General features: G+C 37.4%; 1 protein-coding gene across 1 annotated transcript in view; it reads right to left on the reverse strand.

Moving 5' to 3' along the window:
• Positions 1-21582, reverse strand: part of lrrc69 (leucine rich repeat containing 69) — a 65326-nt gene that overhangs the window by 23209 nt on the left and 20535 nt on the right. The window contains exons 4-5 of the mRNA XM_028817785.2: positions 5928-6123; positions 1031-1102 (exon numbers count right to left, since the gene is read on the reverse strand). Coding sequence (XP_028673618.1) covers positions 1031-1102; positions 5928-6123 — 268 coding nt within the window. The remainder of the gene's footprint in view (positions 1-1030; positions 1103-5927; positions 6124-21582) is intronic.

Here is a 21582-nt window from a genome sequence, read left to right on the forward strand (position 1 = left end):
ATATTCAGTGTATTTCCACTATAGAAAGTCTAATCTCAAGTAATTTGTTCTAAAAAGCAGCATTTTCTACTTATTCTAAAGCTTTGAACACCTATCAGAGCTTTCTTATTTCTAGACTGGAACTAACTTATTTTAAGATGTCTTGACAAGTAAAATGATCTTGCTTCATGGACAGATAATTTCACTAATATTAAGTCATTTTCTCCTGAAATTCAGTGTTTATATCTAATTTCTTAGATAAGTTTTTCTGCAGCATAGTGTAGAGTTCAAGTTTAAGGATGGTAACTCTTTTCTCATTTTCTTGTTAATCCTGCTATAAATTATATATCTCTCCCGTATTTGACAATTAATTTTCCATTGCAGGATAGGCAGCCCTGGGGGGGCAGGAATTAATACTAGACATGTCTTGATCAACTGATATTTACTGCAGGCCAATTTAGAGACACCAGTTAACATATCAAGGGACTTGGATATGGGAAGATACCAATGATGCCACATATGGGCAGATACCAGAGAACATGGACATAGGGCAAGGAACATAAGAATGCCACAAAAACAGAAAGTGAGGAATCCAAGGAACTGTGAGTTTGCAGGATTAATCAAGGTGCCACTGTGCCTCTCCATTTGTTTAAGTAAAAGTTTCATCATTTCATAGCTGTATTTTTTCACAATATTCTCAAATCACTTTTTAAGAAATAACAGAGTTCGTTGTTCAAACACATTACAGCTCAGTAACAGCTCTGCCATGTCGTCTAAAACTTTCAACCAGCAGGCAGTCATTCCACTCAGTGAAAACAGTTTACTATGACAAAACTAAAACTATCTCATTCAGCGAACAGTGGAGATGTGTTCACTACTGAAGCATGTCTTGTCAGTGTGTGTGGTGAATATTTCATTCTCAGGTCTGAATAAAATATGTGCTCTCCAGAAATATGATTTTAATTTAGATGGCAGAACAAAGGTTCTCATTAAACAACACATGCATAGTATACAGTAGATATATAAAAATATTTTGCCATATTGTACTCACATTAACTGGAAAAACTTTGAGCAGATTCCCAGCCACATCTAGAATTCTTAATTTTCTTAATTTGTATAAACTCTGTTGGAAAATATAGCAACTGTTTGGATTAAAAAATATAGCAACTGTTTCAAGTAGACTTGCAGTAAATGCATGTTAAATTCTGTAGACAATCACGTACAGTCCTACAAACATAAATGGTGCTTTAAAACTGCACCAGCATGAAACAACTCCATTTACTGTAAGTACCAACTAATAGAATTGGATTTTGAGGGTTCTTTGCATCTCCAACATTTATAATTAGAAAACAATTTGTTCATGTTCATTAATAGATTTGGCCAACATGGGTTTTATTTTGATTTATTCAAAGCATGAACATATAGTATTAATAAAAAGTATTCACCCCCAGGGAGGTTTTCACATTTCATTGTTGTAGAACATTGAATCACAGTGGATTCAATTTGGCTTTTCTTATACACTAATCAACAGAAAGAAGACTCTTTAATATCAAAGTAAGAACAGATCTCTACAAAAACACAAAATAACTGATCGCAGAAGCATTCACTCTCTTAAAGTCAGCATTTAGTTAGTGCACCGTTGGCAGCCATGACAGCTTTGAGTCTGGGTGCACAGGTCTCTATCATCTTTGGACATCTGAACACTGTAATATTTCCCCATTCGTCTTTGCAAATCTGGTCAAGTTACATGGGGATGGTGAGTGAACAGCCTTTTTCAAGTCCGGCCTCAAATTCTCAATTGGATTGTGATCTACTGTAGACTCTGACTGGACACACCAGCAGCTTTGGCTTTATGCTTGGGGTTGCTGTTTTACTGGAAAACAAATCTTCTCCAAAGATGCAGATTTCTCACAGACTACCTCAGGTTTCCTTCCAGGACATTGCCTGTATTTTCTTATTCTCTGTAACATCTACTCTGATACAGAGAAGCATCCCCACAGCATGATGCTACCACAACCACGGTTCACAGTGGGGATGGTCATGTTTTTGATAATGTGCAGTCTCTGGCTTATGTCAAACATTGCATTTAGTGTATTTAGTCTGATGCCCAAAGAACATAATTTTAGCCCTTATCAGACCATAGAACCTTCGGAGTCCTCCATGTGCCTTCTGGCGAACTTTAGCCGTGATGTCATGTGTGTGTTTTTTGTTTTTAATTAACAATGGCCTTCTCTTTGCCTGTCATGAAGCAGTTGTTGTATGCACAACTTCACCAGTCCAATCCACTGTAATACAATTATTAAAAGTCTCTCTGTTGGCCTCCTTCACTAGTCTTCTTCTTGCGTGATCACTCAAGATTTTTTGGACGGCCTCCCTCTAGGTAGATTTAAAGGTGTGCCATACTCTTTCAATTTCTTAATGATTGATTTAACTTGACTTCAAGGGATATTCAGTGACTTGGATATTTGCTTGTTTCCATCCTCTGACATGTGCTTTTCAGTCACCATTTCATGGAGTTCTTGGAGTGTTCTCGCTGTCTTCGCTGTGTAGGTTACTCCACAATACTGATTTACTAGAATATGGACCTTCCAGAAAAGGTGCTTTTATATGACAATCAATTGAAACCCCTTGACTACAGACAGATGATCTCCATTGAATTCTTGATGCAACTTCTAAAACCAACTTGGTGCACCAGTGATGAATCAGATGTGTCATATTAAAGGGGTGGATACTTATACGATGAATTATTTTGTGTTTTATATTTGTAATTAATTTATACCACTTTGCAAAGATCTGTTTTCACTTTGAAATTAAATAGTTTTTCTCTGTCGATCAATGTCAGAAAAGCCAAATTAAATCCACTGTGATTGAACGCTGTGTAACAATCAAATATGAAAACTTCCAAAGAGGTGAATACTTTTTACGCAGTAGACAATGCGTAAAACCTCACAGTTACAGTGATCTAAAAAAGTATTTGCCCTTTCCTAATTTGCTCTATAATAAGTTTTTTTCATGCTAAATGTTTTCAGAGCTTCAACCCAAATCTAATAAACGATGACTAAGTGAATAAATAATATGTTATTTTTTTATAACATATTTGGCTAGTGAACAGATTTATCCAGCACCCACTGGTTCTGTGTAAAAAATGTTATTGTTCGCTAGTTATAGGCAAGCAACTAAAAGGAGTATTAATATCAGTTGACTTAACATATACCTGGGTTCGCTTCCTGGGTCCTCTCTGTGTGGAGTTTGCATGTTCTCCCAGTGTCTGCATGGGTTTCCTCCGGGTGCTCTGGTTTCCTCCCACAGTCCAAAGACATACAGGTTAGGTGCATTGGCGTTCCTAAATTGTCCCTGGTGTGTGCTTTATGTGTAGGTGTATGTGTGTGTGCCCTGCGGTGGGCTGGCGCCCTGCCCAGGGTTTGTTTCCTGCCTTGCGCCCTGTGTTGGCTGGGATTGGCTCCAGCAGACCCCCCGTGACCCTTTAGTTAGGATATAGCGGGTTGGGTAATAGATGGATGGATGAATGACTTAACACAGCCAGACCTCAATATACTGTAAACCTCTTATTTTGGTTGTTAATATTTTGATCTGTTAGCGATGGACTCCTAGCATAAAAGAAAAAATGACCCAATGGCAAGACAGTAACCAAGAAAACAAAATAAGGATCAAAACAAAAAAGTCAGAGAATCAAATGCTGAAGCCAAAACAGTATCAAATGTTATAGTCAAAATACACTGACTAAAGTTCTAAACCAGGAAAACAAGTTTCAAAATCAAGATTTTAATTCTAAAGTTTACCTGCAATCTCAGATATAGATTGACATGCCAGTGCTGCCCTTTTACCTGAACTAGCTTGGTACCTAGCAATGCTACAAAAAACACACCAAAAACTGTGTGAAATATGTATCAAAAACAAAAGACATTATGAAATTTCAATCCAAACCAGAAGAGTTAATATTAAGAAATATATAACGAGAAGCTAAAAAATTTTTTAAATAAATACGACTTCATAACATCATCAGAGTCCAGTTGATAGTATAAACGTTGCACAAGCACATAATGCCATAATTACAGGATATTAAGAAATCTTTATAACATATCTGATGGTCTATATAGAGATCCAAAGCAATTTCCACACTCTTAGAACTCCAATGAACCACAGAAAGAGGAGTAATCCCCAGATGGAAAACACTTGGAACAATAGTCAATCGTCTAAGAACTGGCCAGCCTGCCAAATTTGTACCATTGGCACAGCAAAAAATCACCCAGGAAGTCACAAAAGATTCTAAAACCATCCAGAGAACTGTAGCTTTCTCTTGCCTCTGCAAATGTCAGTGTTCATGAAGTCACTGGGCAAAATGGGCTTCACCTAGTGAGATGGAAGATAGGCACCACTGCTAACTAACAAGAACAAAAGGTAATCTCTCATTTAACAGAAAACTCTTGGAGGATCCCCAAGCCTTTTAGAGGAACTTTTAATGGACAAATGAAGAAAAAGTTCATCTTTTTGAAGGGCATGGGTCCCATTATATCACCATTATGGATAAAGCCAGCACAGAATTCCATGGGATGAACATCAAGAATAACAAAGATGGTGGTAGTGGTGTGTTGGTGTGGGGATACTTTGTTACATCATGACTTAGACATGCTGGCACAACTGAAGGAATCTCAATTAAATTCTGCTTTGAATCAGCAAGCTCTTAAGAAGAATGTCTGGTCAACTGTCCAGTCATCAAAAGTTGAAGCAAACCCAAATTCGAATGCCTGAAAAAAGTAAAATCAGTCAAAGTCTAGATCTAAAACTAAAAGAGATGCTGTGGGATGACTTGAAACTAACAGCTCTTGCTTGAAAACCTACCAGTATTTCTGGATTAAACGTGTTCTGCAAAAAACAATTGGCTACAACTCTTCCATGGCCATGTTAAAGACTGATATTGAATTGTAGGAAGTGTTCGGCTGGAGTAATTGGAACTAAATGACTCCAGTTATTAAGTGTAAAAGGACAATTACTTTTTTACACTGTGTCAGTTGGTGTTGGATAACTTTGTTTCTTTAATAAATGGCATAAGAATAAAAATGTTCAAGCAAAGGTGCCCTTTATTTAATCGATTTGCCTAAGACCTTTAAACATTCAATGTCAAAAAGTCAGGCAGCACTTTAGCTTTGGTACTATAAAAATGCATCTATTACTCATTTACTGTTATGTAACAAGACCTTAACAAAGGCTTCTTTGGTTTTCATAACACTTCTAAAACATCAGTAGACTGGTTATTCATCTCTGTGCAGTGTAGCATATTTATGTGATGGAAAAATTACTTGGTAATAGGAAAGATTCAGAGGTCTTATACAAAATATGTAAATATCAAGAGACTTGTGTCTCAGTTAAGCCACCTCAGACCACACCAAAGTGAAGTTTTGTTAACAGGTGACATTACTTAGTTGAGTAAACACTTTACTGATGCTTTGTAAGTGTTATGAAGACCCACATAACTGTTTCTTATGATCTTGTTACATAATAGTTAATGAGTAGATGATATATTTTTATAGTGCCTAAACTAAAGTGATACCAAATGTTGCAATGATAGAGGAAGTCATGAAGGGGTAAATATTTTTTATGGCAATGCATGCCTATAAACATTGCACAGGGCTATAGAAAGATTATTATAGCTCCTTTAATAAACAAAGAATGATAAGATTTATTTTGATGTTCAGTAGAATCAATAGAAATGTAGCTATATTACTTTTGCAAAAAAAGCCTGAATAAGATACCATAAAATGTTTTAAAGACTTGAATTATTAAAAATAGAATGGTTAGAATAATAAATAAAGAATAAAGAAATAAAATGGTGTTAACTGGCAGCATTTTATTACCTTACAGTATATAAAACACATAAAGCTCCTAAAACAACGTGTCCTAGTTGATAACAGAAATACCCAAGTTCCTACCTCTGGTAATTCTGAGATTTGATTCCGTGCCAAGTGAAGCTGGGTCAGGTTTGTTAAAAGTCTCAGCTCCTGAGGAATGGTGGTCAGTTTGTTACTGGTAAGATGGAGTTCAGAAAGTTTGCTCAGTGAGCAAAGTTCAACAGGAATGTTCTCTATCTTATTATTTCTTAAACCAAGGAATTCAAGGTTGGATAATCTGGGAGAGACAAAGTTAATTGTAAAAGAATAAATAGCAAGAAAAAGGCATAACTTTAGATTATTCACAGTATGTTACATAAAGTTAGAAACTCTAGAACCCACAGCATCCAAAAACAACTTGTAAAAGCACTAGTACAGTATAAAATGTCATGAGGTAGACTGTCCATGATGAACCACTAAAACATTCTGCTAAAGGTGAATAAAGTACTTAAGGGTCCTAACATCTGTTAAATGTTTAAAATTCTAGCATTTGGTTTAGGTAATGCAAGGAAGATGTTTAAAGATGTTAGGTAACTGTCAAGGAAGATGTTTAAAACATGGTGTGGACTACAAAGCTCAAATCAATATCTAGACATTTTGTCAGTCTTCATGGGGGTCTGCTTTGTTCGTTAAAAGATACTGTGCCTCACCTCTGTCCCTGGCCACACTGTTCGTTGTAAACGACATCTCATAGCATAGCAGTGGCTCACATTAAGACACTATTAATTAAACCTTAACGTTAACCAACATTTACTCACTAATTTCTAGTTCTAGAAGCAGATTACTAGCATATGTAATGAGACCTACCCCTGAATTATGGTACAGTAAAGGATATTAAAGTAATGAGTAAATAAACAATATCATTAATACTAGGGATGCACCGATACCGAAACGGGTATCTGGTATCGGCCTCGATACCACATTTTCTAAAGTACTCGTACTCGTTAAAAGTCCCCCGATACCGGGGACCGATACCACGGTCTGAGAAATGTCTGTGTTTGAGCGGCGTGTAAGGGGTTAATCACAGGCGCCGAGTGCCCGCCCCCAGGCCCCGGCTGCAGCTCAGAGCTGGGAGAAGGCGAGGCGAGACATGTCAGCCGTGTGGAACTATTTCAAAGTGAATGAAGACGACAAAACAAAGGTGGACTGCAAATTGTCCAGAGGAGGCTCAAAAGGTACCGCATTTAACACAAGTAATTTAATCAAGCACCTAAAATCCCAACACGACAGCGAGTACAAAGAGTTTACCCACGCTTCTAAACCAACACAACCCACGCTGCAGCAAACTCTTGCAAGACGAGAGAAAATGTCCAGAGACAATCCACGTGCTATGAAAATAACATAGGCAATTATCGAGTACATTGCATTGAGTGACCAGCCACTCTCGGAGGTAGAAAATGTGGGATTCCTGCGTCTCCTCCATGTTCTGGAGCCCAGATATGATGTCCCAAGCCGCCGCTACATGACTGACATGGAGCTGCCTAAACTACACGACTCCGTGAAAAAACATATCCACAGCCTACTGCAAGCCTCCTCTGCGTTTAGTTTCACCACGGATATTTGGACAAGCAGTGTTAGCCCCGTGTCGCTAATTAGCCTAACCTCCCAGTGGATAGACGAGAGTTTCTTGGTTTTTTTGTTAAATTATATGACTAAAGCTGTTACCTGTAAATTTAAATCATGTTTTTATTAAGTACTCGGTATCGGCAAGTACTCGGTATCGGCGAGTACTGAAATGCAAGTACTCGTACTCGTTTTCCAAAAAAGTGGTATCGGTTCATCCCTAATTAATACCATATGAATAAGAAATATCATTATTAACAAATTAACTAAATACACATCTAATATTATATGTTTTGTGTATGGTAACACTCAGTTATCCAATCCCACCTACATCTGACCCCGTCCCATACTGTAACCTGCAGTAACATGTACTTTCTTTTGCCATGATGCCTGGGGATCAAGAGTGAATAGCCTGTTTCAAGTTCAGCCACAAATTCTCAATTGGATTGTGATTTAGACTCTGACAGGGCCATTCCAGGACATTAAGATTATTGTTTTTAAGCCATTCCTGAGCAGCTTTAGTGTTATGCTTAGGGTTGCTGTTTCATTGGAAAAAAAAATCTCCCAAGTTGCAGGTTTCAGTATGGTAAATTGCCTGTATTTTCCTACTCTCTCTATAATCACTACCCTCATAAGTCTTCCAGGACCTGATACAGAGAAACATCCCCACAGCAAGATGCTGCTACCACCATTGATTCACAAAGGGGATAGTTGTGTTTTGGTAATGTGTCAAATGAGTAAAAAAGGAAAATGTAAAAAAGAAAGTTGAAGTAACTGCTCTCAATGTAAAACTTAAACAGAAAACTAATTTGTAGCTGAAGGGTGAAAAGAATGTTCCTCCAATTTAAGACTAACAAGTTTAAAAATTCTCCAATGCTTTTCAATGACAGGTATTGACATTTCAATAATGTGTACAGTGTGCTGTATTTAAAATATCTTAAAGAAAATTGTCATGTCCCATCAAATTTTTTAAACAGTAAGTGTGCCAAATTTCAACAAAATTGGTCCATTGGAAACAAAGCTGTTTCCTGCAGACAGACATGACTATCGCAATAGGTGCTTTTTATACAACAAATTAATCTTTTGCTGAGCATAGTTAGGGATAAGAAAACCAAGTTCCATTAATACTTTTGTTTTTGTTTTGGACTATGATTTTTCCTTTGCTTGTGTGGCTCTAACATTTATAGTAACTTATTATTTCTTTCTTGACATCTCGATCTAGTCTGTCCCAAATGTATGTTCAAATAATGGTACTGTACCAGATGATGCTCAAAAAAATGGGATCTGGATGGTTTTCTTTTGCATGAAAAATATTGTCTAGAGGTGTAGAGCATTGTGCTGCCACTGCCAAATGGACACAGCCAGTAAGACTTGTGGTCACCCCGTGAATCAGAGTACTAACCATGAGTCCTCTGAGATGTAATTTTGCGTAAGATGTTCTGCAGCATAACTTTTTGTGGAACTCTGGACTTCAGCTATCTAATTTATATATGGAGTACCAATAATTTCAGACTGGCACAAATCCAATGGTTCTAAAGTTAGGAGTTGGGCAGTTTGTCACTTATATGAGAAGGAATATAACTACTTGCTTATTTACTGTCCCTTATTCATCTGATGTTCATCCACAGCTGTCTGTCTTTAGCCATCGTCTCCAGTTTGCCGCAAGTATAGTTCATAGCTTTCATCTCCTACTCCACCATTTGTCATCAGGTTGTTCTTGATCTCCCATGTTTCCTATGTCCTTCTGATGCCCAGTGGAGTGCTGTTTTAATGATGATATCAGTATGTCTCCTCATCACATGGCCCAACAACTTCCAGCACTTCTTCATTATGATAGTACCCTTGTCTTCTTGTTGACACTGGATGAGGAGGTTGTGGTTGGAGATCTTTCTAGGCCAGAAAAAGCCCAATATGTTCTTCAGGCTTAAGCTGTGGAACGTTGACAGCTTGGTTAGGTCATTTGTTGTCATGCACCAGGCATTCTGACCCATACAGCAGTGTACACAGGACACAGCTTTTATAAAGTTTTAATTTGGTGTGGATGCTATTCTTTCCATGGTCTTGAAGGCATTCCTTGCTTTTCCCAATCTGCTCTTTATGTCCATACCTGTCTTACCATCCTGGTGGATGACACTGCCTAGGTAGTTGAACTTCTCTATCCTGGGTAGTTCAGCACCATATACTTTAATTGGTGCAGGGAAATCCATGTTCAATGTCATGATCTCTGTTTTTTTTTTTGGTTCACTCTCAGTCCCACCTGATCTCCAAAGAGGTATAGATGTTCAGTATATTCCTACATGTGTTGGTGTGTGTGGGACAATGATGCAAGGCCCTCTGCAAAGTCAAGGTCTTTCCAGTTATTGACAAGAGTGTAATACCACTCCTGTTGTTGCAATTAGTCACTCCACCTTTCTTGGGAATCTTAGCAATTATTCTTTTTGTCCATTCTTTTGGTATCTGCTCCTTCTCCCAAATTTCAATGAACAGTGGTTGCAGAATATTGGCTGCCATGCCTGGTTCGGCTTTAAATAATTCAGCATTCTTTCAAGTTGTCATTTATGGGGGCATTGCCATTACTGAGTAGTTTAATGGTGGCTCAATCTCGTCTCGCTCTGGTGGATCCGTGATAATCTTGATGTCTTCTTCTGCCTTTATAATATCTGGCATTTCATCTGGAGGTGGTCTGTTCAGGACTTCTTTAAAATATTCGGTCCATCTTGCCTCTTGATCCTTCTCTGTTGTTAACAGCTTGCTGCTCTTGTTATTCACTGGTCCAATGGTCCTTCTTCAAAACTTTTCTGTTATTTGGTGATTTTGAAAACCCTTCCCTAATTTCCTTGTTCAGCTGCTTCTTGTTATAATATGCTTGTTATAATATTAAGTTTAATTTCACTGTCTCTGTACACATTATTATGGATTCATTCATACAGGCAGAACAAGTATGGTACGCAGGGGCTCAGCATTTAGAATTGCCAAGCCAAGCACAGGATTAGATAGCCAAAAGACAACTGGAGAATTGAATAGTCAGCCTAAAGACAGACTAGTATATTTCTGTCCTCTGTCAGCACAAAATCCTCTTTCCTTGTTGGGAGAATGAGAACTGCACGTAGGCATTGTGCTATTCCTGTATTTTTGAAGGTGGGGTTTGAGTCCTTTCCTGTCCTTGTTTGGAGACCAGAAAGAGCCTGCACGTGGAGCAACCAGTATATAAGGATGGACCTATGGCCAATGCACTTTGAAGCTAAAGGACGGAAGATTATGTCCTCCGTCCAGAAAATCCTTTCAGCGTGGCGACGAAAGATGGCAGACTGTGTAGATCAAGACCCCCAAATGCCTGATAGAGTCTGTCATAAGCTTCCCATCTGTAATACCGCATTAAACCGTCAGTAAAGTAAGCTAAAGTATATCCTTTTTCGTTCATGTGATTATTTTGTGTACCGCCGTAATCACAATGGGAGGGATATCGCCTTGTATGTCATATTTCTATATTTGTTGGTTACTTAAAATGCCGCAATTTCAAAAGAACACATTTCCGGAGAGCTAATGCCTCTTAAGGAAACAAAATTGGCGTAGTCGGCAGGATTGTGGCTACATTAATAACTGTATATTATTTATCCATCCATCCATTTTCCAACCCGCTGAATCCGAACACAGGGTCACGGGGGTCTGCCGGAGCCAATTCCAGCCAACACAGGGCACAAGGCAGGGAACCAATCCCGGGCAGGGTGCCAACCCACCGCAGGACACACACAAACACACCCACACACCAAGCACACACTAGGGCCAATTTAGAATCACCAATCCACCTAACCTGCATGTCTTTGGACTGTGGGAGGAAACTGGAGCGCCCGGAGGAAACCCACGCAGACACGGGGAGAACATGCAAACTCCACGCAGGGAGGACCCGGGAAGCGAACCCGGGTCTCCTAACTGCGAGGCAGCAGCGCTACCACTGCGCCACCGTGCCGCCCGTATATTATTTATAATATAATATATATATATACAGTATATATATATATATATATATATATATATATATATAAAAAAAATATGCTTCTGATAATGATGGCAATGAAGGGTTCGGTCAAAATACTGAATATATTTTGGGATGGTCGCACGCTCAGACATGGACTCCCGTGACCGAGTTATACTGCCTTAAAGATGCCGGGCCCTAATTGGAATGGGGATATTAATTAATCCCGACAAAATACAAGAGGCAGTCTTATAACGGGCAATAGGGCATCAGGCAAGAAAGAAAAAGACAGCTGCCAATGACTTGTGGTAGCGTCTGCTAACTACACTATGCAGGTAGGAATTTTAAGTCCAAAGCATGAGTATAAATGTGGGAATAAACCAGACAAAATAAATAGAAAACAACAGTTTTAAACTTATAGCATGAGACTGGTTGTTGAGAATAAAATGAAACGACACCCGCATGGAAAACACAGATTAATTAACTGCCGTACGAAGTCCAAAACCTGCCTGAAAAGTAAATGCCTTGTTGGGGAACACTGTTCTTAAAATAAGTTGCATCGTTCAGCCATTAGAAACAATATATTGTAAAAGCAATAAAGAGCTGCGCGTTAAGATTTGATGCAGACAGGCATGCCGGCACTTACCTTGTTTGATGATTCAATCCCGCATCCAGAGGGTCTCAAAGTCAGTTACTTACAGATGAATAGCATAAATGCTGACAAAAATCCATAATGGCTCGATCGCGCTCGCTATAATAAATTGTAGAAACCTTTAATGGCATAATAGAAATCCAATGTACACGGTTCATCCACGTGTTAAAACGCAGTCGGTGAGCTGCGCAGTTGTTCCTTGTCATTCTGCCTAAAAGGCAACCCCCACCTATGATGGTACTGCTAAAAGAATCATGCCGTGTGTTTAAACACACAGAAATTATTGAAATCGCCTTTTAAATATAGATTACGAACCTACGTTATAAGCTAATGTTTACAAAGAAACTGTAATGCGAAGAGCTCTAACTAAAAACTGGAAAAAGAATAAATACATTTGGTTTTAAAACTTGCAACGAGAAATATGCCTCCTTTACCTTCCGGTGAGTACTGGCCATACTTTTTAAGAAGGGATTAATTGGATAAGTGTGAATAAAAAAATGAGACACTTTCTCACATAACAAAGAAAGATAATTATCGATTTGTGTAATTGGTTTAAAAGCAAATAAAATGTCTCCACTTTTGTTTAAAGCTTGTAAACGTGCAAAACATTTTTCCTTCCAAACCCTGATCAACTTTAAAGGAAAAATGATCTTTTAATAATACTAAATGAGAAGGGAGACAAGTTCTTGCGATAAGCAGAATGTGCCTGATTGTGCATGAATGAAGGTTGTGTATTTTAGGAACTATAAAGGAAGAGTATGGTGGCACAGTGGTCAGCACACTTGATACGAAATAAAGGTTCGAGCATGCATGTTTTCCTTGTTAAGTCAGGATGTTCTTTGTGACCGCGTAACTTTTGATGGGAATGCTTTCTTGTTGTGGAATTGTGCTGCGTGATTTCCTGAGTGGATTGTCCTTGATTTGTCACTGGAACTTGGATCACCACGGAAATGAGTGTTTCCTCGATTGTCGCAGAACCCGGTTTCGCCACGGACTTTTTCATGATCTGGAAAATAGCGCGTATAAAACTAAGGTAAGATGAATTCCTAATTTAATTAAAGTAATACCAGCTTGCGGCCTGAGAAGTTGTTTGTTTGAATAATAAGCATGAAGGAAAAGACGCGTTTAAGTGTGTTGCACGGTGAAACCTTATAGATAAACAAAAAAAGCACAACCTCGAGTGAGTTTATAGCATGTGTGATAGAGATCTATGTGAATGAAATACAATTGAAAGAAAACTTTATTCTATGTATGAAATGCAATTGTAAAAGAGAACGTGAGTATGTGAATATGTGAAGATATTTGAAAGAATGAAGCAATTGCCAAATACTGTATGCTGAATTGACTGAAACGAGTGAAGGCTGATTGTTTGTGAACAGTTGCTCTCCCCAGTGTGCTGAATGTTGTTAAAAGAACTTTCATTTTGCCAAGTAATTTTGCTTGGGCATGAAGTGAGATTTAGAATCTAGCAAAGAAAATAAAAGAAGAATAAATTATTCTTATTCAGAGGCTGGGGTGGCAGATGCCTGTTTATGTCATTAGTAAGTCTGTGTTTCTGTGTGTCAGCTGACTAATCAATAATGTGAAGTAAAACCCTAAAAGATGGGAGACGTCCCATATAATAATATAATAACATAACATTAATTGTTATAGTAATAGGGGATCATATTCAAATTTAATTGTATTAGCAATACATGTACTATCTAAAAATGTTAGCAAATAAAGTTGAACAGAGTGATCATGACTGGTGATTGATAATGCACACTGTGATTAGTTTAGTGAAGCCTGGGATGTTTTTTGAAGCCTACAAACAGATGTAGGGTTAAATATAAGATGACCTATGCCCTTGCAGGGCAAAAAGACAGCCAGTCACACGGTCAGTTAAAAGAGTTAAGAATTTAAAATCTGAATTTCAAGAAAAGTATTATAAGCATAAAATATAACTCAAGCCTATAGATGTTGTTTTTCCTACAGATTCATCAAAACCTGTGGCTAATGGATGAAACACAAATTATTTTTTCTATACAAGCTGCAAGAAATAGCTTAATAGCAAGTTTGGGCAGAGACATTAGAAATAATCTAATCAAAGGGTGGTGAATGAATGTTTATCAATCATAAATTAATGAACAGCAGATATTGGAATTATTTTCCTTGAATGCTGATTAGTGCAAGTGTAAGGGTATAACATCATGTATAATAAAAATGTTTAAATGATAATATAATGGTTAAAATGTTCCTATATTTAAAATTAGACTGATTTCTTTCTCTAGTCTTCATATAAAAACAGTATAAAGGGTTTACATATTTTGATGTATAGCAAATGATTATTATTATCACTTCAGTAATTGCGAAATGTATTAAAACTGAATACATATATTGATTTGTCTCTGTAAGTGATTACTTTTATGAAGATTTGCTATTATATCAATATATTAAGGTTAATGCTCAGTTATAATGCACATAGCTAAATAGAATGTTCAGTTATACATTAGAACCATTTAGCCTATATGAACTGTGCTGTTGTAATATTTTAAAAACTTTTAAAAGAATCGTCTCTTGATCTGATAAGCTACAGTTTGTTAAATGGTATAGATAAGATTTTTGTTCTATGAGAACACTCAAGTTAAAATATGTCATATCTTGTTATAATTCAAGACATATGTAATGTATAACTGATGTAATGTTTTAATTTTGATTAGTGTATTGTTTTACTGAAGAAACATTTTAATTAGCCTAGTTTAAATGTAATAATTTGCCGTATTTAATTTATTTCTAACTTTTATTTATGATATGAAACTGAGAACTGCGGGTCTAGACTTGTCATTAATAGTGCTGCATTGTATTATACATATGATTGATAAAGAATTGTTTTATGTTATGTATTTGCTCTATTTTTCACCCTTCTTTAGTTAGCCTAGCAAGTATTTTAGTGTTGGCCACTCAATTTTAGTGGTTGCCATAAGTCTCTCCAAGCCAGTGGTAAAAAGTTTTATCAATGACGAGAAGGTGGTGTATTACAAATGAAGATTTAAAAAGACTGTACTAATGACTCTTGATATGCTGCACATAAATGATAATAGCTGGTGAAGAAATGACTTGCTTTTCCAGAGTGGAAGAAGTGCAGAAGCGAAGAAAGATTGTAAGTCCAGCTGAGTAAATTTGAAGCCATGCTGTATGCAGACATTTTTGCTGAAAAACAAAGTATTACGGACTCTATAACAGAAACAGGTTGTAAACGCCACCGAAGTGAGATGACAGCTGTTGAAGGATCCCATGAATGACTACTGAATGCAGGGCAAGCCAAGGGGGAAGTGTTCCTCTGCTAAAAATGGACAGTCACCATGTGTGCATCTCATGAGCTCTCTAATGGCAACAGGACTGTTTAAATTTTCTATTTCCAGCAATAGCAAAAGACTTTAGTTTCCTGAAGTAGTCATACGTTTGTACAGAAGAATCTACAAAGCCACCAAGCAAAAGACTTTTATCTACAAACCACTGGGTTAGACAAGGCATAAATATAGAAAGCTTAGGAATAGACTTGAAAATGTTATAAGAGGGGCTCAAAGGTATGAGGATCTGCATAATTAACCACCAATAATGTTAAATTGTAAACTGAAAAGGGAATAGAACATCCAATAGTGACATTGGGAAGGATATAAATAATGTACAATTATGCAATAATACTAGTTTAAGAATAAGTAATAATCATAGCAATAGATCTAGAATAGCATCTGAGTTATGTTACAACTATTATAACTTATAAAAAGGGATCAGACACCAAAGGGTGGGGTACATATTGCAACATACTGAATTTAGAAATGTTATGAGTACCAAAAAATAGTGTAATCCATAAAGATGCTATATAGAATTATAATATCTGAGGCTACCACTAATGAGATATAATGATCACTATTTAGTAACACCATGTTAAATGTAACTGTTTGTCCAAATGTACTGTAACTTGTCATTGTTAATATTTGCGCTGGTATTAGATGAATGGTACAGAAGCTATAGTGGTACTACACCTCACATTTCCACAAATGATCTTGAAATGTCTACACTGTAAAGGGGGATCCAGTACCTTTTGGTTTGTGGATATAACTTTCATGCATTGTTTTTTGTCACAGATCCAGTGACAAAGGGTGGCTTGTTATAATATTAAGTTTAATAAGTTTAATGTCACGGTCTCTGTACACATTATTATGGATTCATTCATACAGGCAGACCAAGTATGGTACGCATTGAGAATTGCCAAGCCAAGCACAGGATTAGATAGCCAAAAGACAACTGGAGAATTGAATAGTCAGCCTAAAGACAGACTAGTATATTTCTGTCCTCTGTCAGCACAAAATCCTCTTTCCTTGTTGGGAGAACGAGAACTGCATGTAGGCATTGTGCTATTCCTGTATTTTTGAAGGTGGGGTTTGAGTCCTTTCCTGTCCTTGTTTGGAGACCAGAAAGAGCTGGCATGTGGAGCAACCAGTATATAAGGATGGACCTACGGCCAATACACTTTGAAGCTAATGGACGGAAGATTATGTCCTCCGTCCAGAAAATCCTTTCAGCATGGCGACGAAAGATGGCGGACTGCATAGATCAAGACCCCCACATGCTTGATAGAGTCTGTCATAAGCTTCCTGTCTGTAATACCGCGTTAAACCGTCAGTAAAGTAAGTTAAAGTACATCCTTTTCACTCATGTGATTATTTTGTGTACCGCCGTAATCACTATGGGAGGGATATCGCCTTGTATGTCATATTTCTATATTTGTTGGTTACTTAACATGCCACAATTTCAAAAGAACACATTTCCGGAGAGCTAATGCCTCTTAAGGAAACACTTCTACAGCCTCTTTTGTGAGTCTATCTATGTAGGATCTCTTGTCACTTCTTGCAGGTTTCTTAACTTTTCTGTTGGCCTCAGAGTAGTCTTATATTAATGGAGTTTATCCTTCGATCACATTGACTTTGCATTCAACATCCTCTTCTTGATTTTATGTCTTTCTTCTTTGGCTGACCATGTCTCTTGTTGTATCCATTCTTTGGTCTTCTTTCCCCTTCTAGGCTTGCTTTGCTACTCTGTTCATAGACTGTTGTGATATTCTTCCACATAGTGTCAATTCTGTCTGTTCCCGATGCTTTCTCATCGAGGTTCTGTAAAACTTGTAATCTGTTTTTCAGCTGTATGGTAAAAGTGAGTATTATATCATTGTTTCTCAGCTTCTCTACATCAAAGCATTTGTGTAGCTGTATTGTAGCTCCTGCCCTTCTCATCTTCAGTTTCACCACTGCTACCACTAGATCGTGGTCACTTCCTACATCTGCTCCTCTCTTAACTTTCACATCTTGTAGAGATCTTCTCTATGTGCTGTTATCTCGTCCATTGGGAGAGTACCGTGCCATTTTATGGATCTTGCGGTGTTGAAAGAGAGTCCTTACGATAACAACATTGTTCATGGCACAGAATTCTAGAAGTTCAACATTCAACATGCATGCATGTGTGCCCATAACTTTGGTGTTATTTTTATTGCTGCTTACAACCTTGGCCTTCAAGTCACCCATGACAACTGTCAGATCATGACGTGGAATCGTCTCAACTTCTGCTTGTAGTTGTTCATAAAACTGGTCTCTCATTTGTTGGTGCAGAACACTGAATTATTGTCATATTTTCTTACTTTTCTTTCAGCCTAATTCTCAAAAATGTATGTCACTGTTTCTCCAGTGACTGTTTTAACTTGCCTGATCCTGTCCATCTGCTTTCGCTGACACCAAATATGTGTAAGCTGTATCTCAGCATCTCTGCTGTTACCTATGCGAGTCTGCCTGTATAGTACATTGTACCAACATTTCACATTCCTATCCTGGACTTGGTTCCAGCGGTGTTCAGAGCTTCCTTTATTAGGTCAGTAGCTTCCTCATGGCTTTCATTTCTGCCAGTCATAAAAGCCTCACATGGAGACTCAGGAAGTCATTCGCACCCAGTGGTAAATTGTTTCTTTGTTGCTGTTTCCATAATGGGGGATTTTTTTTTTAACCAGTCAAGGTTGTTGGCCCCAAGCTGAACCCTCGAAACTGGAAGATCATTGGATTGTGATTGGTCTGGTCTCTACCCTTTGACCTATCTGACTTAGATAGCCCTACCAGGAGAAAAATCTCCCGCCAGCATAGGTCTCAGGGTCATTGAAACATACAACATACAAGGTTTTGGTCACCACATACAAATCCAACTAATTAACACATCCAGTTTATATTTGACATTGTTATACTTGTGGCCATTTATAACAGTAAATATTCTGGTTTCTAGCTGGAATGCAGTTAAACATATTTTAGGTATAGAAGCACCCATAACATGTTTCCATGTCACTGAAAGAATTCCTATATTAGCTGTGAAAATAAAGTTTAAAACAGTTTTTGCTACAGAGTGCCTGGAATGGCAATGTGAGTACCACATAAAATGGTGCAAAAATATAACAGAGAGTATATTCCTCAAAGTAATCTATTAATATTATATATTTTAAAAAAAAAACTTTGAACTATTTCTAACTGAACACAACTTATCAGACCCCTGGAGATTTCTAAACCCAAACTCAAGAACACATTCCTTCTACTCACCAGTACATCATTGCTACTCTAGAATTGATTATCTCTTTGTAGATAACCATTTCTTGCCTATGATTAAATCCTGCAAGTATGATGCTATTGTTATTTCCGACCATGCCCCTTTGATCTTGGAGATAAAATCATTATGCCCCACATACTCACCTCGCAGATGGCATCTTAACCCACTTTTATTAGCAGATGAGAACTTTACAGAATTTATATCAAAACAAATCAGTTTTTTTCTAGAGACAAATACATCCTCAGAGGTCTCTGCAGGAATACTCTAAGAAACCCTGAAGGCTTTCTTAACAGGACAGATTATCTGATATCTTTCCCACAGAAATAAATTGGAAACCAAACAGGTATCACAGCTAACCAGCGAAATTACTAGAATAGATGGAGAACATGCCAGGTGTCCAAGTGAGGCTCTTCATAGGAAAAGGCAGGGTCTGCATTCAGAACTCAACCTCTTGACAACTAAAGAAACTGAACAACTTATTTATAAATCAAGACATCATTACTATGAACATGGAGAAAAAAGCTAATAAGCTTTTAGCTCAACAAATCTACAAGCAAGAAGTTTGCAATCAATCCCAGCAATCACCAACACAAACGGAGACAAAAATCATTGACCATAAAAATATAATGCACACATTTAGAGACTACTATAAATCCTTATATTCTACTGAGTTTAAAGAAGACAAAACGCAATCTAATGCATTTCTGGATGCATTAGACATACCACAAATAGATACTCTTAGTGCAGAGGAATTAGATAAACTATTGGCACTATCAGAATTATTAGATGCTGTAAAACCACTTCAGAGTGGGAAAGCAGCAGGCCCTGATGGCTACCCTATAGAATTTTATAAGAAGTTCTCCACTCAGCTAGCTCCCCTCCTATTAGCAACATTCACAGAAGCTAGAGACAATAAAATTCTACCTCAAACTTTTCACCAAGGATTAATCACCATCTTTCCTAAACAAAATAAGGACGTATTACAATGTGCATCATACAGACCAATTTCACTTCTGAATAATGATGTTAAGATACTCTCCAAAGTCCTAGCTAGAAGAATGGAGAAAGTGCTGCCTTCGGTAATATCACAAGATCAAGCTGGATTTATTAAAGGCCGACACTTAGCGTCCAATCTTCAACGCCTGTTTAATGTAATATATTCACCCGCAAAGTCAAACATCCCAGAGATTTTATTATAGTTGGATGCAGAAAAAGCATTTGATATGATTGAATGGAACTACCTTTTCACTACACTGGAGAAATTTGGGTTTGGCCCGAACATTTGTGCATGAATCAAACTACTGTATACCAATCCAGAAGCTTCAGTTTGTATTAACAACATTTGTTCAGACTACTTTAAACTAGAACGTGGTACCAGACAAGGATGCCCCTTGTCACCACTACTTTTTGCAATTGCCATTGAGCCACTGGCAGTTCACTATCGAAATGCTTATGAGATAAAGGGGATTATCAGAGAAGGACTTAAACAGAAAATTTCTCAATATGCAGATGATATGGAACTGTATATATCAGACCCACAAAATACTGTGCCTGCAGTCCTAACAGCACTAACAGAATTTCAAAAGATTTATGGTCTCAGAATTAATTTGACTAAAAGTGTGGTCTTTCCAGTGAATTCTCAAGCACACAATATTAGATTGGACACCTTCCCTTTTAATCATTGCAGATCAGTTCAAATATCTTGGGGTAAACATCACAAGTAAACATAAAGCTCTTTATCAACAAAATTTCGCTGTCTGTATGGAAAAAATCAAGCAAGACTTGCATATATGGTCAACCCTTCATCTCACTTTAGCTGGAAGAATTAACATTGTTAAGATGAATATCCTCCCTAAGCTTCTCTTTTCATTTCAAAATATTCCAATATACATCAATAAATTGTTCTTTAAGAAATTAGAATCAACCATCACCACATTTATTTGGAATTCAAACATCCACGTATCCAAAGATCGACCCTACAAAGGCCAAAGGCAAAAGGTGGCATGGCTCTACCTAACTTTCAATTTTACTACTGGGCAGCAAACATACAACATATTAAAACCGGACATTGACACAAATAGATGAACATATGCAGGCTTGGTCTGCAATAGAAATAGAATCCTGCAGTTCATCTTTATATGCCTTGCTTTGCGCCCCAATAAATGCAAATTATCACCAATATACTAATAACCCAATAGTGCTTCACTCACTCAGAATATGGAACCAATGTAGGAAACATTTTAAGATTGAGAATCTTTTATCGGTGGCACCACTGCACGAGAATCACCTTTTTCAACCATCGCAAACATATGCAGTTTTAATGTCTGGAAAACATTTGGGATTAAATCACTTAGAGATCTGTATATAGACAACGTCTTTGCATCCTATGAACAATTACATTCTAAATTTAACTTTCCAGCAACACATTTCTTTTCACTATCTTCAAATTAGAAACTTTGTTAAACAGAACCTGGCCAATTTCACTCATATCCCATCTCCCACCTCCCTCTATGCTGGAAAATATATTCATCAGTTTCAAGGACTTAGACAGCATCTCTGCAATATATAAAACCATTTTACAGTCCCTCCCTTTCAAAGATCCAAGAGGACAATGGGAAAAGGATCTCTCCCTCAAGGAGTGGAAGGTAGCAATGCAGAGAATTCACTCGAGCTCCATATGTGCAAAGCATACAATTATTCAACTAAAAATTATATATTGAGCACATCTGTCTCGCTTAAAATTGTCCTAAATGTTTCCAGGGCAAGATCCAACCTGCGAACACTGCAATCAAGTTCAGCCTCACTGGGTCACATGTTTTGGGCCTGCACCAAATTAACATCATTCTGGACCAAGATTTTTAAATGCCTTTCAGACAGCCTTGGTGTCACAA

This window comes from Erpetoichthys calabaricus, chromosome 13 (genome assembly GCF_900747795.2).
Source record: "Erpetoichthys calabaricus chromosome 13, fErpCal1.3, whole genome shotgun sequence".
NCBI lineage: Eukaryota > Metazoa > Chordata > Cladistia > Polypteriformes > Polypteridae > Erpetoichthys > Erpetoichthys calabaricus.